The sequence below is a fragment of the Pongo abelii genome, chromosome 11 (assembly GCF_028885655.2).
Source record: "Pongo abelii isolate AG06213 chromosome 11, NHGRI_mPonAbe1-v2.0_pri, whole genome shotgun sequence".
Classification (NCBI taxonomy): Eukaryota; Metazoa; Chordata; class Mammalia; order Primates; family Hominidae; genus Pongo; species Pongo abelii.
Window position 1 is genome coordinate 78,783,148 of NC_071996.2, and position 16,496 is coordinate 78,799,643.

The window sequence follows — 16,496 nt, forward strand, 5'->3', positions numbered from 1 at the left end:
TCCATAGCAGAGCCCGCTGAGTATACAGTACAGTAAATCGGGACCCTCGGCAGACGGCGCTTCCCGCCCGCCTGCCCGCCATGTTGGGGAGCCCTCCCTGCCCCCCGCGCCGGGCTGGGCGGCCGGGGCTCGCTGGCAGCCGGGGGAGGGCCTTTCATAACCCGGAGAATTTTTTAAGTGCGAGGAAGATGATAAGAATAGATTTCTACAAGTCCCGACCACGTGATTGGCGAAATAATTAATTCAGCACGTCCCTTAAGAAACACGGAGTCGTCATTAATCTGCCACGCAAAGGGCTCTCTCCGACTTGGAAAGTGCAGGGATCCCAAGAATATCACCCGCCCAGGGGGGCCGCGCGGTGCCCCCGGCCCTCCACCCCCGGCCCCCGGCGGGCGCGGGAGCGCGGCCGCAGGTAAATATTTTGGCAACTTTTATTTCATCAGATTTAAATCCTTAATGAACTTAGCTGTCACGGCCGCTGACAAATAGTTCCCTTTGCTTCCTGATTTGGAACTGCGCGCCGGCGAGAAGTTGTTAGTGGCTTGGATGGTGACCTTTGGTTCAGCAAAGCTTTGCACTTATGAAAAATTACTGAGAGCGGCCGAGTGTGTGTGTGTGAGTGTGCGTGCGTCCGCGCGCGCGCTTGTGTGTGTGAGAGAGGGAGAGACAGAGACAGAGATAGGGAGAGGGTGTGTGCGCGAGGCGCTAGGGTGCCAGGGGGCGAGGGGTGAGGGGCGAGGTGCACGCGGGCTGCTCCAAGACAACAGGAGTTGTAAAAAACCGGCCCGGCTGGGGGACGCGCCTGGCGCACGCGGGCCGAGGTTGCCCGGTCGCCTGTGTCTACCGGGAACAATGGTCGCTGTCACGGCATCTGCCGCCTATTCTTAAACCGGTGAGAAAAGGCCCTGGCCCTCTTTTCAAGCGAGGGTCGTAAATTTTTCTTTGCGTCATAATAGAAGGCTATAAAATCGAGTTGAAATTTTACCCCAGGCAGGTTTTAACCAACAGATAATGATTTCCGAGTTGCTTCTCCCCCGCTCCTCTCTCCCCACCCAAGTTCTGCTGCCTCTGTCACCCCAGCGAGTTTCTTCTTCTTTCCCCTTTATTTTTGTGTTTGTATTTTTTATTTCTATTTTGGAAGAGCTAAAATAAACGCGAGGAGAAGTCCCTGCAGCCCGAGTGGCAGACCCCGGGGCGACGGGAAGCCGGGGGAAAGGAGGATGGGGGAGAGGCCAGTGCGGGCTGCAGAAGGCTGTTTCTCTGCTCGCTCCCGTTTCTGCCTTTTTTCACCGGCACTCCAAGAAAATTGGGTGTCCTAAGAGCCACTCCGCTCCGTTCCACCCCATCCCCAGCTTGCCAGGGTCGTGGGTTGGGGCAGTAGCGGGCATTCTTTTCTTCCAGCTTGCAGCTCCGACCCGGGCGCCTCTTCATTCGCCTCCTTCCCTCTTGTTGCTGTGAGATGCCTCCATTGGCTTTCAGAATGATTTCAGCGAGCAGGGGCTGGCTGCGCGTGGTGGTTGTTTTGGGATTATGTGTGCGTGTGTATGTGTGTTTTCATTTCTTTTTTGGCGTGTGTATATTTCCCCGTCAGGACAGAAACAAAGTTTCCCCCGTTATGAATTATACATTCAAACAATAACACATTAATTCAATTATTCAAAGATGACAAATGTTTATGTGCTTTGCGAGTGACTCGGGCGCAGATTCCGGGCGCTTTCTCTGAGCTGCTTGCATTTTTCTCAATGAGAATCGTCTCCCCTCCCACCCCCACCCACTCCAACCCACTCCAACTCACCTAGATATCCCCTTGTAGGCCCAGAGAGGAACCCACAAAAAGCTTCCCCAGCCCTGCTGGCAGCCCGGCAGCCAACAGCCTCCCAAGGCCCCGGCTTGGCGGGCACCGGCCCGGGCTATTTTATCAGTGTGACAATTGCCCGGGTTGGTGTGATAAATCATCGTAAGTATTCCTGAAAGGGTGCGAGACTGTTGGGGGCCGGGCGAGGACTGTAAATCTTTCCGGTTTATTGCTCTATGAACATATGCTCCGATTGAAGAAGGCTTAGATCCTTTCCCGGAGACAAATTCCCGCAAAGCAGCCCCCCTCTTTGGCTGGGGATTAACACTTGCTGCTGGGCGTTGGCTCGGCCTCTGGCAAGAGGCTAGGGGGCGGGGTCCTCCGGGTGGGGGTGGGCTGGGGTCACCCACGATCCGGCTTTGAGAGACGCCCCGAGTGGGCCTCTGGCCAGGCCCGGCCAGGTGAACAAAAGGATGGGCTCGTAGAAGGTTCTGGGGGCTCAGGCCTCCGGGACATTCCTGCGCCTCTGGAGTGGGGATGCGGTGGACCTTACCCACTCCTCTGGGGCTCTTCTATGGCTGCTGGGCGCTTTCACTGGTCTCAGACCCTGCCATCAGCAACAGAGCATTTCACTGTGCCTGATGCCGCTGAGCAGAGCTGGCAACGAAACCAAAACTTCGGGGATAGGGTGGAGAGGAGGGTCTTGGGCGCTCATTACAGGCCAGGAGGTCGCTGCTGGCCCTGGCACGCTTAATTCTTTTTTCCCACATTGCAGAATCATTCTTACCAGCCACTCGGAGAGTGGTGGGAATCTGTCTTGATTTAATATTTCTAAAATATAAGTTTCATTGTCCCCCAGGTTAGCCCAGCCAGGACTCACTCCGCAGTCCTCCTCGCCTTCCTGGAGGCGCCGCAGGAAGCGGGAAGTCGCGGCTTGGCGGTCACTGGGCCTATGGGATCTGCGGGTCCTGCCCAGACCTGGAGTCGCACAGATCACGGCGGGCAGTGGCTCAACGCCTAGGCGGCTCCAGGCCTCGAAGGACCAGGTTGGGGTGCTCAGGGATCAGAGAGGGGAGGTCGCTCTGGGTCCGGGTCGCCTGCTACGCGCCTTTTCTGTCTCAGAAGTGGCGGTGACTCGGGTGCTGAGTCCGCGGAACGGCCACGGAATGGTGGTGGTGGCAGGGTTTTCTGAGGTGACTGGCCAGAGCTGAGAGCCGCGGATTCCACCTTAGGGCCGGAGCGGGTCCTCGCCCTGGGAGGAGGAGAGCGGGACGTCGGCCTCCGCGGCGGGGAGGCCGCCTTGCCAGGGTGCATGCGGCTGCGGAGTTCTCCGCGGGCCCGGGAAGCTAGGGGTTACCCTCAGCCTCTGCTGCTCCACGGCAGTCTCCAGAGACGCTTCTAAGAGAGGCAGCTTCTAAAATTTCCAACTCCCGGACCAGTCTGGCGGAAGGCCCAGCCAGGGTCAGAGGTCGTTGTGGGGAGAGACTCTCAACGTCCCTAACCCACTGAGAGCTGCCAGGCCAAGACTGAGTCGGCCCGGAGCTGCGAAAATGAGTTCTTTCCTTCCGCCCCACACCCATCCGCGTCTGCCCCAGGAATGGGGCCCAGGTCCCAAGCCTCCTGCGCCCTTCCTTCCAGCCCTCAGGCCTGGCTGCGCTCCGGGGCTGGGTGGAGTGAAAGTTTCAGCCTCAATCAGTACAAGCTTCCCTCGGGGTCACGTGAACAAATATGCTTGCATTTGAAGGCAGCGTCTGTATTTCCCGACTATGAGGGGGTTTCCGGGGCTCTCTCCAAATCCAGAAACGACCACGTTCCGCAAGCAAAACAAATCCCAAGCTCTGGGGGGCCCGGGAGGGCTGGGCAGAAACCCAGGAGTGGGTGGGGGCGCGGGTGGCTGCCGCTCTGGGCCCGAGAGCGGACGGGCGGGCGGGTGGACCGACGGGCGCGCAGCGCAGGCGAAGCCAGCTCGGGGACTACGAACTCGTTCCTCCTGCGTTTATTGGTAGTTGAACCTCAGTCTGGTTCCGTTCTACCGGGAATTCCGTGTGCTCGAGTATATGGCCGTGTCTGCGAGCGCGCAAGACCAGGGTTGGGACAGTGTTGTCTGCAGACAAAGGGGGAAGGCTAGCTCTGCCCCCCACTGGCGCCCACTCTGAGGCCGAGGACACCAGGTTTATGATAAATTGGGATCCAGGTAAGCAATTGCATGACAAAATGGAAATCTTTGGGCACGGGGCTGCTTGCCGGCCTGAGCGGGATACTAAATATGATTTATTTTGTGTAATCTGTGATCTTGATTATTGCCAATTGGTGAGGCAGCCCGCGTAGACCTAGATACACTGCTACATATACATCGAGGACGGTGATTAATCGTAACAAGGCGCGCTTTGTGGGGACGTTCCCGCCTACCAAAGGATTAGGAGGACACTACCTTGCCAGGCTTGGAGGGTGGCCGGCAGCATTGGGGGTGGTAGTAGCAGTTTAAGGAGGGGATCTGGTGAGGGGATTGAGTGCTGGAGGAAATATTTGGGGGCTAAATGTGCACTTAGGAGAATGGGCTGAAAAAGAAATTAAAACTTTTTTACACTGTTACTGCCAAAGTAAGATGGAGCGTCATATTAATTCTGTGTCTTGAGCTGCCGGGCTGGGTGCAGGCGGGTTGATTTATATGTATTTAAAATAAACTCGGTGGGCAGCCAGCTCCCTGCATTGTTGCGGTAGCAAGCTCCACACACAGCCTTTACCTCTTGCTGTTGGCTTATTTTTTTCTTGGGAGATTAAAATGCTATTGAGCTTTTCCTCCCAAAATTTGAAAGAACCCCCAAACTACCCAGAAGAATTTGGGAGGTTCCTCCACATTTCCCTTTACCAATCTAGGCTTTTGATTGCCATAGTGGCAGAGAAAATGTTTAGTGTTTCTAGGTCTTTCTCCCCAAAGAACCCTGAATGAAAGCTAAATCATATATTGGTTCACGAATCCCATCTCTTCTTTTGTTTACTTGCTCCCTGTGGCTACTGGCTGGGAGAGGAGAAGACAACCCATCCCGGGTCTTTCCGGGCCAGGGATGGAGTGAGCAGCTCCATGAGCTCCAGTGAGTGGTTCCATGCTAGTGGTAATGCCACTGGGCCAGACCCAACCGGACCTCTATGGGGAAGGAACCTCAAAAGCAAGGAGCATTCCCTTAGCTTAGGTTGGGACAGGCCCTAGCAGGAGAGAAACCGACTTCCAGGGGCTTCGCCATCATAAGAGAGCAGTAAAGTTGTTTTGTCAATCGCCTGCGCTTGGCTTCATCAGAACTTAAAGTCGCTGGACATTTTTCTTTGCTAGCTGCCTTGAAGCTGCACGCCTGCCAGCTTAGTCAGCTGAATCCAATTACCGCGAGTAGCATTTCATTTGGCCCCATGGAGCATTCACTTATAACTTCCCCCGAAAATTTCAATAATCCCTACCAAGGCTCCACGCTGGCCCTATCCTAAAGAGTTTTCCTAGGGTGCTGCTGAGGGATGAGGTGTAGGGTTGGGGCTGCCTGGACTCAGCTCTTCCTTGACAGCTCGCGGACACAGCTCCTTCCGGCTCTTCCCGTTTTTGGCTCCAGAAAGGGCACCAGTGCTGGTGGTCCAAAGCCAGCCCGGTTAAGGCTGAGAATCTGGGCAAACAAGGAGCCAAAGTTGGACCCGCGTGGGATGGTGGGTGGGCAGGGTAGGAAGCGTGGGAGAAGGTGCTGAAGGCTTTTCTAGTGGTCCAACTTTGGTCAACTTGGGGTCCTCTTTCCTTTCTTCTTCCCAAGCCTCTTACGCCAAGAGCTCAAAGCGCACCGCGCACCCCGGAACCCCCAGGCGCAAACTTACCCTGTTCCTCCGCGGCTGGAAAAAGAAAAATCTAGCTAGAGGCATAAGGGGGTGGCGGCCCCAGGTGACCTCCCAACTTAGCTCTTCTTTTGAGGGGATGCCCTACTTCTAAATAACTCTTTTTTAAAAATAAATAAATAAAAAATAATCAAGCGGCAAAGTTGACGTCCGCCCACGTGAATGTATTATATAAAGCAGCTACAGGACCAGCTAGCTTGAGAGCCCTGGTACCTCGCGCCTCCACCGCACCACCCTCAGGGCCCGGCCCAGCCAGGAGCGCTTGGGGGAGGGGGGCGGGCAAGTTGGCGTTTCCCCCTGGGTCCGGGCCGGCTGGGAAGCTGAAGCCGCAGCGCGAAGTTAGGAGCCCTACCGGGCTGGGATCTCTTCGAGGCGCTTCTCTTGGGTGTTCATTAAGGGGTGAGTTATTGCGGTGCGAGCCAAAGGTCACTTCAAAGGCTTATGGCTGCGCGCTCTAGTCTTTAGAAGCGCCGGGAACGCTTTGTGTGAGGCTTTCCCGGGTGTAGTTTAGTGCTCGCAAACTACTGAGTCGACAAATTGCACAGGGCAGATGCAAGAGGGGGACTCTGTCTCTCTCCTTTCACCTGACGGGGGTGGGCACCCGCTGAGCGGTGACAGTGGTGGGAGAGCTTGGTCTGTGGCTTTGGGTAGGGGTGGAAAGGATGTTTGTTTCTTAGGCGATTTGCAGTCTGATCCTGACCCAGAAGTGGGCAGCCCAGGGCCAAGAGTGTTGTGGATACTTACCGGAATGAATAAACTCAGGGAAAGCATCTGAGATATTTAGTGTATAAATCAGGAACTAGCGCCCAGGTCCTCTTCACTGAGGCTCTGTAGAGCAGCCCCTGACCAAGATCCAACCAGGCCTATTTACCTTCCTTTCCTGGTGCCCTTTTCTGCAGCCTCCCCTGCCAAACCCCCACCTTAATTCTGCACAGTCTCCCTCTTCTGCCCCTAGGAGAGTGTTTGGCTTCCGGGATTGGGACCTGGAGGAGCATTTAGAATTTGGTGGGGGCAGGAGGAGAGCAGATTGGCTTCCCTGCACCTCTGAGCCACCTGGCTAGAGGGTCTGGCGCTTCCCTTAGGTGCGGGCTCTCCCCTCCCCCATCCAGCCATGGATTTTGGCGTTAAAGGGGCCCTCGCTCCCCAGGAGCCAACTGAGTCTGTTTTCTGCTGGGGAGAAGGCGTCTGGATGGTCACGGGTACCATATACAATAGTCACATTGACTATGACATCCTTCAAGTGGGAAAAGCCCTTCAACATGTAAGTGTTTGTAAGCAAGAACCGGCTGCTACTGAGAATTTTCCATTTTGTTCCAGATTCGCCTCCACAGATATCAAAAGAAACCTGAAGAGCCTACAAAAAAAGAGATAAAGACAAAATTCAAGAAAACACACACATACATAATTGTGGTGAGTGGGCATCATTTAAAAAATAATTTCCAGTACATTTCCATCTGCAACTCAAGGTGGCCATCTCAAAATTCATACATCAAGACACAGAACAAAGGGCAGCTTTGAAGTGGGTCACTTCAGTATAAACTGCCACCCGTTACATGAAAACCGATCATTGGCCTTCAAATTTATGGCGCTTTAATGGGGCAAGCCCAGTGCCTTAAATACAGGGTGCATTACAGTATTGAGTTATCTGGGCTAAATAAGAGTGATTTAGAAGGCGCGTCCAGGGCTTCTTATAGAGCAAAAGAGGCTCAAGCTTAGAGATCGGGAGAACTTGGGCAGAACGTAAAGAAGTCCCCTTTCGAGCAAACCCGAAAACCAGTGGTTTCGAATCCCGAAGTAGCAAAGCCAACAGGAAAGGGAGAATCGTTGCTCGGTTCCAGTGAATTCGTGGGGATGCTCAGCAAAAGTCTTGGCCGCCAGAAAGAAATCCGTGGGCTTCTGACCCTGGTTTAGGCGAAACAGCGGGAGGCGCCGAGACCAGCTCGAGCACTAGCGGATTTTGAGAGAAACTGACCGCAACCTCCATCGCCTTCCCCCTCTCTTTCAACTTGGATGAGCTGACTCTACCCGTCGGTGATTTACGACGATTGCAGCGCTAGTCACAGCCTGGCGCCCCCTCCCTTCCCAAGCCCCCTCAGCTTTTCCACTGCCACCGGCGTACAAGCAAGCGCCGAGCCGGCCTCCGCGAGTCGGACTAGCCTCCCGGCGTCCGAGGCCACGACGGGCAGCAGATTTTTGGTCCCCAGCGAGGCTGCGCGCGTTCGTCCCGCCTCCGACCGCCGAGCAGAGCTGCTATCAGAAGCAGGCGCCGGTCACTTTATATAATCCTGCTGCTCGCAGGGTGCAAGAGCGGGAAAAGTGAGGAGTAGGGAATTCTTTTGCTGCGCTGCCTCCTACGCGGAGCCTGCTTTCCACTTCTGAAAAGTGCCGGGCCTTGGGAAGTGTTTTTCTTTTCATTCCTTACTGAAGCGTTTACTGCCGCCGTGGTCGCAGTCATAAATTTTGCTACAAACCACAATGACAGGTGCATTGATATGCACCGTGAGAGCTCCAGCTGCTTAATAACCCCGTCCCCTGGTCGCTGTGAGCGCCTTTTATTTATTTGGTATCATATTAGGTATTGATCTCTAGTAGAATTAAGTGCGGTGAGCAAGTATCAGGGTTCGGCTGCTTTGGAGGCACAGCGGTTGCGGCGGGCCGGCAAGGCCCGGGAAGCGGGCGGTGGCCGCTCAGAGAATACCTTCCTTCCGGCAGGAGACCGTTTGGCCCTGTATGCCGGGCCTGCGGTTGGGCCTCCAAGCTGAGTTGGGCAACTTCCCAGCACCGCAAGAAAGGGCGAGCCAGACCTATTTGGCACCCCTTTCCCAGGAGGAGCAGGGGATGGTGCCGGCGGAGTTTGGAGAGGCTGCCCTGGCCAGTTCCCCGGGTTAGAGGGTGGAGGAGAGGAGGAGGGAGAGGAAAGGGCAGCTGAGGACTTGGAAGAAATGAGAAGCCCTGCTCGACCACCCCTCCCCCAACACTGGCTCATCTTCACCCCAAGGCATTTGGGTCTTGGAGCCCAAATGAGCAAAGGTACCAAAGGGCGAGAAAAGAAAGACTTTAAAAAAAGGGTGAGGGGGTGATCGAAAAGATGAGCCACTGAACAGTTGACCATTGTCCAAGTGATTTATGACCCGTTCCTGCTTTTTAGGTTCAAGCAGAGTTCACAAGGAGTAGGGATTTGTGAAAAGAAATAAGCCTTTTTACCAGTTTTGTAACTATATTCTCAGGTTTTGTTTTAAGAGGGATCACTTTTGGGAAGCTGCATTTTTGGGGGACTGCAAAGCCATTTCCAGTAAGGACAGCACCATCACTGGCTCTTGCTTTTGGGGAAATGGACATTAAGGTAGTGGATTGTCATTGAGTGGGAAATTTCTTGAGACAATGTAAACAGTTAGGAAAACAGACTCTGGTTTTTCAGGAAGATGCCCAATATTTGTACTTTTGAGGTCTGTACACAGAACTTTTTCTAGGAATATGCCATAGGGGCAAATATATATATAAAGCCATCTGTCCCAGAAGAACTGGTCAGTTCCTAAGTAAGCTATTTTAACATGACTGGTTCACCTATCTAGTTCAACTTTGTCAACTTGGGAGGCAGGAGGGTGGATGTTTTGCTTCCACAGTTGTAAATGGAATGACAGAGCAGCAGCAAGTTCTGGTGGTCTGAGTGTCCGATGTGACCATTAGGCCTCCAGAGGGTTAAGACTGAAAGCAGGATACCAGAAAAGCCTGAAACATAACCAAATCCAGAGTGCCTCTTTCTTCAGCAGGGGGCAAACATATGTAAGTATTAGTCACAGAATGAAGACTTAGCTGTCCATTTGATATCCAGTAGCTTTTAACAGAGAATGATATATAAAATTAATCAAAAGAAAGATTAAGTCCAGCTTTGTTAAGTAGATATCCTACCTACATACATTTAAGAACAATAATGGAAACAATTTCTACAACATAGTATCTTGGTATTAAGGGCCTGTTCCTCATCAAGACAAATGGCATACTCACTTATATTCTAAAACAAAACAAAACAAAAAGGGCAACAACACTACCTACCAAAGACTAATTGGAAGAATTTTAAAATTTGGGTTAGGCTCTTTGGTGAAGGTGGAGGGAAAAGTAGTGAATCATTTTGGTACCTGTGGTCAAATCCATTAGGCCACATAAGCTGTCTAGATGATGTGGTCCATCACGATGACCAGGATGGAAGCCAGGGAGAGTTTCTAGGAAGGAAAGTTGCCTGAAAGACAGATCAAGAATTGAGACCAGGGAGCTGACCTATGAGTTTTCTTTATCAAACAGACAAAGGGATTGAATGGTATTAGTTATACTTTAACTCTTTAGGAGCCTTTCGGAAGAAGTGGGGAGGCAGGGAGAGAAGGGAAACCCCCATAAAGAAGGGAATACAAAAGGGGTAGGATTTTTCTTAGCTTTTTTTTCTTCTTCTAATTCTGGGTCCATTCATCATGTCATGAAAGGTTCTCTCATTGGTTGTGGTTTGGGTGGGAGGTGGGGTACAACAGATTATCCAGAGCAGATGTCAATAATATCTATTTATACAATAGATCCAAGGCAAAAATAATAAAGTTATAAAGCATTCTCCATTCACCCATGTTCCATGTATTTCAAATTCTAGATCTCTTTGCCCATTTCCAGTGGTATCTGTTTAAAAGTAGGGGAGGTCAAAAGTAAAAGGTCTAGAAAAATGTAAATGAAAGAGAAGAAACATTTTCTAGCCTCAAAATGAGTCTGGAAGTCTGCAAGTCCTCCTGTTGGCTTTTATCCCCTAGTTTTCTACATTGTAGATTTTACACTGCTGATTCATAGAGCTAACTCAGCTGATTTTCACCCTGTCATCGCTAAGTGGACTATCTGGACTTTCATGAAAGATGCTGTGATTTTGAAAGCAGGTGGGGGGGGGAGACACTTTTTTTTTTTTTTTTTTTTTAAGTTCTGGCTGTTCTGAGCATGTTATAGGACTTTCATTTCCCATCAAAACCTTGTGCTGACCCAATGATTGACTGATTGATCCACTTATTAATTCACCTATTCAACAAGCATTTATTGCACTAACTACATGCAGGGCACTGTGCTGGATGTTAGGAATAGTAGACAAATGACACAGCCCCTGCCTGCAAGGAGCTTACAGTTTAGTGGGAGAATCAGCCAACAAAATGTCTAAGGCTATAAGTACTTTTCCACACAGAAGAAAGGCTAAATGGACAATCTTGAAGAAAGTAAATTGTATCTGGAGGTAGAGGGAAGCCCTTTCCCTCAGCTACAGTTGAGCTAAAAAGAAGGAAACTCTTCTTACATTTAGGAAAAATTCCTTCTGATTTTTCCAGAGGTTCAAGTAAGTTGAACTTCATAAAAATCTGCCAGGCACAGTGGCTCATGCCTGTAATTCCAGCACTTTGGGAGGCCAAGACGGGAGGATCACAAAAGCCCAGGAACTCAAGACCAGCCTGGGCAACATTGTAAGACCCTGTCTCTACAAAAAAAAAAAAAAAAAAAACAACAACTAAGAGCCAGGAGTAGTGGCTCACACCTGTAATCCCAGCACTTAGGGAGGCCCAGGCAGGTGGATCACCTGAGGTCAGGAGTTCAAGACCAACCTGACCAACATGGTGAAAACCTGTCTCTACTAAAAATATAAAAAATTAGCCAGGTGTGGTGGCAGGTGCCTGTAATCCCAGCTACTTAGGAGGCTGAGGCAGGAGAATTGCTTGAACCCAGAGGTGTAGGTTGCAGTAAGCTGAGATCATGACACTGCACTCCAGCCTGGGAAACAGGAGCGAAATTCCATCTAAAACAAAACAAAACAAAACACTAAGACATGTAGCCAGGCATGGTGTGCACCTGTAGCTACTGCAGAGTAGCTGGGACTCTGAAATACTCTGAAATAGCTATTAATACTGCAGAATAGCTGGGACTTTGAAATACTCTGAAATAGCTATTAATACCAGGCTAAAGTGGGAGGATCGCTTGAGCCCAGTAAATTGAGGCTGCAGTGAGCCATGTTCATGCCACTGCACTCCAGCCTGGGCAACAAGCAAGACACTGTGTTAATAAAAAATAGATAAGTAAATAAACTCAGATCCAGCACCTTGCCCATCTCCCCACCATGAAGTGGGTAGGAAGCAGAGAGCATGGGCTAGTCCTTCTATATTGACTGGTCTTGCCAATGACACTCCCTCTGGGGCCTCTTGCTTTTCTTGACAGGTCACCTGGAGCCTGGGGGTTGGCCCAGCTCTCTCAGGATTCAGCAGACATTGGAGGTGGCAGTGAAGGATACAGTGGTAGTCAATGTTATATGAGCAGGGTCAGCAGGCCCTGGAGCTTCCTGAGTGCACAATGCAGAAGGCTGCTTACTATGAAAACCCAGGACTGTTTGGAGGCTATGGCTACAGCAAAACTACTGAAACTTACGGCTACAGCACCCCCCACCAGCCCTACCCACCCCCTGCTGCTGCCAGCTCCCTGGACACTGACTATCCAGGTTCTGCCTGCTCCATCCAGAGCTCTGCCCCTCTGAGAGCCCCAGCCCACAAAGGACCGGAACTCAATGGCAGCTGCATGCGGCCTGGCACTGGGAACAGCCAGGGTGGGGGTGGTGGCAGCCAGCCTCCTGGTCTGAACTCAGAGCAGCAGCCACCACAACCCCCTCCTCCGCCACCGACCCTGCCCCCATCTTCACCCACCAATCCTGGAGGTGGAGTGCCTGCCAAGAAGCCCAAAGGTGGGCTCAATGCTTCTAGCTCCTCAGCCACCATCAGCAAGCAGATCTTCCCCTGGATGAAAGAGTCTCGACAGAACTCCAAGCAGAAGAACGGCTGTGCCACTGCAGGTAGCTCCCTGAGGTGGCCTACCCCCAGACCAAGCCCCCTCCAGATTGACCCAAGGAAGCCTAGACAGGGCTGGAAATGCAACCTTGAAGGTCATATGTCTAAACTCCTACTCATGTCAAAATGTTCTTTTTTTTAGTGTTCCTGATTGGGGTCGTGACCTTGCAGTGACAGGGTGCTCCCTTCCATTCCAGGCTGCTGGTGCTATTGCTGGACAGGTCTTATAGCTATTAATAGAGAGTGCTTCCTTATATGGGCATATCTGTTTTCCTGGGCTGCTAATTATAACTCCGTTCCCTCTTCCACCCAACAGCTCTTCAAGATTTGAAGATAGGTATTACAATCCCCAAGCCTAGGTGGTTATATAGCCCATATCACATGAATCTCGTTCCCTTAAACTCATAAAAACTGAAGTCTTAGAAAGTACCATACTAAGTACTTTCTAAGCATTATCTAATTTAATTTTTCAAAGAACCTTTTGAGGTAGGTATGTGATAACATCCCCATTTTACAGATAAGAAAACTGTTAGAGAGGATAGGCAACTTGCCCAAGATCATGAAACTGCAAAGTGGTGGATTTGAATCCAATCAGTCTGGCTTTAGGGGCTGCTAAGCATAACCATGCTTAGCATTTGGCCCACCTCAGCCCAATTCTCCCACTCCAGCAAATCCATAATGGGGAGGTGCCTGTCCTAGTAGGAGAGGATATTCTGGGAGACAGTAACAGCCTTGGATTTCTCTAACTGGAAGGGGAGTCCCTCCAGTTGGGGCCTTCTCTAGGTCCACCCAGGGCATGTAGAAGATAGGCATGGCCAGGAACTCTGAGGGCTGTTCCTTCTCTCTGCTTAGACTGCCTGGTTCCTGAAATTTTCTGACCTTGTGGTATCTGATGTGGTTTATCTTCAGGTAGATGAACTTGCTTCCAGGTCCAGGGCAAGTTTGGGGCCTGGGGTGTGGCTTGTTATCAGGGATCTGGTTTGCCTGATGCTTTCTGGGGCTGCTGCTCCTAGGGGGAAGGTATTATCCTGCCTGCAACCTCCTTTTCCTGCCCCTCCTTCCTCAGCTGCAGGCTCAGGCCCTCCCTCCCAGGAGAAATCCATTTGTCTTCCCTGGGAGGGAGTGGACAAGCAGCTGAGAGGTGGCAGGGTAGTAACAGCCAGTGTTGAGGCTGCTGCTCCTAGCACTGTGAATACTCAAAATGCTTCCAGCCTGGCCTTGGACTCCCTAAAATACCCAGGCAGTGTTTTTGTTTGTTTGTTTGGTTGGTTTTTATTTTTTTATTTTTTATTTTTTGGTTTGTCATCTCCCTGGCTTTGAGTGCAGTTGGGCTGCAGTGGGGCGCCAAGATCTCCATCCCTGTACTTTGCTGGGGGTTGGTGGGGGGCTTTGCCCAGGGGCCAGCTCCTAAGCAAGGCAGGCTGGAGCTATTTCCTCCTCCTTTCCTTCTCCATACCCCACCCCTGGCAGCAGAGGCTGGGAGGAGTGTTCAAAGGAGTCTGGCCCTTCTTTGACAGAGGGAGGCCTTACCAGCTGCTCCTGGTCTCTCATTAAACTCTTTCATGGCCTTTCGGTGGGTATGGGATGATGAACTAGGCTGCAGGGGAGAGGGTGGGTAGAGTGAACTGGATCTCAGAAGGCTGATGGAGGTTTCAGGTGCGACTGATAGGTAGGCCTAGTAGGGGGTTGGTAGGTAGGTGAATTCCTCCTTGGAATCATACCTCTCAAACGGCCCTTCCCCACCCCAGCCAGGATTGGAGGTGGGGGGAGGGAGGAGGAAAAGAGAACCAGGGAAGCACCCCTCTCCAGTCCTGAGGGTCCCCACCCACTCGCTCAGCGCCCTCCCTCTCTCCCTCCCTGCCCAGGAGAGAGCTGCGAGGACAAGAGCCCGCCAGGCCCAGCATCCAAGCGGGTACGCACGGCATACACGAGCGCGCAGCTGGTGGAACTGGAAAAGGAATTCCACTTCAACCGCTACTTGTGCCGGCCGCGCCGCGTGGAGATGGCCAACCTGCTGAATCTCACGGAACGCCAGATCAAGATCTGGTTCCAGAACCGGCGCATGAAGTACAAGAAGGACCAGAAGGCCAAGGGCATCCTGCACTCGCCGGCTGGCCAGTCCCCTGAGCGCAGCCCACCGCTCGGCGGCGCCGCTGGCCACGTGGCCTACTCCGGCCAGCTGCCGCCAGTGCCCGGCCTGGCCTACGACGCGCCCTCGCCGCCTGCTTTCGCCAAATCACAGCCCAGTATGTACGGCCTGGCCGCCTACACGGCGCCACTCAGCAGCTGCCTGCCACAACAGAAGCGCTACGCGGCGCCGGAGTTCGAGCCCCATCCCATGGCGAGCAACGGCGGCGGCTTCGCCAGCGCCAACCTGCAGGGCAGCCCGGTGTACGTGGGCGGCAACTTCGTCGAGTCCATGGCGCCCGCGTCCGGGCCTGTCTTCAACCTGGGCCACCTCTCGCACCCGTCGTCGGCCAGCGTGGACTACAGTTGCGCCGCGCAGATTCCAGGCAACCACCACCATGGACCTTGCGACCCTCATCCCACCTACACAGATCTCTCGGCCCACCACTCGTCTCAGGGACGACTGCCGGAGGCTCCCAAACTGACGCATCTGTAGCGGCCGCCGCCAGCCCGAACTCGCGGCAAAATTACCTCTCTTGCTGTAGTGGTGGGGAGGCGGGTGGGGCCTGCGAGGCAGTTCGGGAACCCCCTTCCCCGCTCTTGCCCTGCCGCCGCCTCCCGGGTCTCAGGCCTCCAGCGGCGGAGGCGCAGGCGACCGTGCCTCCCCTCCATGGGCGTCTTCCTTTGGGTGACTCGCCATAAATCAGCCGCAAGGATCCTTCCCTGTAAATTTGACAGTGCCACATACTGCGGACCAAGGGACTCTAATCTGGTAATGGTGTCCCAAAGGTAAGTCTGAGACCCATCGGCGGCGCGCCCTGCAGAGGGACCAGAGCTTGGAGAGTCTTGGGCCTAGCCCGCGGCTAGCTTAGTTTCAGAGACCTTAATTTATATTCTCCTTCCTGTCCCGTAAGGATCGCATCGGACTAAACTATCTGTATTTATTATTTGAAGCGAGTCATTTCGTTTCCCTGATTATTTATCCGTGTCTGAATGTATTTATGTGTATATTTGTAGATTTATCCAGCCGAGCTTAGGAATTCGCTTCCAGGCCGTGGGGGCCACATTTCACCTCCTTAGTCCCCTTGGTCTGAACTAGTTGAGAGAGTAGTTTTGAACAGTCGTAACCGTGGCTGGTGTTTGTAGTTGACATAAAGGATTAAGACCGCAAATTGTCCTTCATAGGTAGAGTCAGGAAGCCCGGTGGCGTGGCACAACACACGTTGGTCATTTCTCAAAAACCACAGCCCTCACCACAGTTTATTGATTTCAAATTGTCTGGTACTATTGGAACAAATATTTAGAATAAAAAAATTTCCCAGTCGGAAGTGTATCTGTGTTAATCATGCACACTTGCAAGCAGATCACTATGCCTTTATCTTGCACAATCCCCATGGAAGGCCTCGAAACAGACTGACACTTTGAAAAAAATATTTTATTTATTTGGAGTCTAGTGCATAAATTGGTTCTGGGGATACTTGATTACTTTCCAGCTATTGAAATTAGGGGAGGGGGAAATGAGGATGCAAACCTAAAAAGGTTCTGGGCAGGATGATTTGGGCAGGGCTTTTTGAAAGCAGCGCCTGCTTTGCTGTTTTTACTGCCTTCTTTCTAGACACAATCGACTTTACACTGGGGAGGCCAGAGCTCACTTTTCTGCATTAAGTAACAAAAAATAAACTTTGAAAGAAAACTGACAATCAAAAAAAAAAAAAAAACACAAGAGAAGTTGTAAAAAGAATTGAGCTATGAAAAAGCTAAGGTGTAGAAAAAGAAACCATCATTTGGAGACGTGCACCTAAGCTTTTTCTCTAGGAAATGCTGTCATGAATTCTTCCTTTGTAGTGATCATTAGTTCATTTCTAAAG

General features: G+C 51.9%; 1 protein-coding gene across 2 annotated transcripts in view; it reads left to right on the forward strand.

Moving 5' to 3' along the window:
* HOXD3 (homeobox D3) overlaps positions 1 to 15,952 on the forward strand; it is a 36,591-nt gene extending 20,639 nt beyond the window's left edge. Inside the window, exons 2-4 of one of the 2 annotated variants that reach the window (XM_024243236.3) lie at positions 6,980 to 7,072; positions 11,882 to 12,506; positions 14,367 to 15,952. In XM_024243236.3, the coding sequence (XP_024099004.1) occupies positions 11,966 to 12,506; positions 14,367 to 15,124 (1,299 nt within the window). In that variant the 5' untranslated portion in view covers positions 6,980 to 7,072; positions 11,882 to 11,965 and the 3' untranslated portion in view covers positions 15,125 to 15,952. The remainder of the gene's footprint in view (positions 1 to 6,979; positions 7,073 to 11,881; positions 12,507 to 14,366) is intronic. The other variant, XM_063712870.1, reaches the window with a different exon arrangement.
* Positions 15,953 to 16,496: the final 544 nt, after the last annotated feature.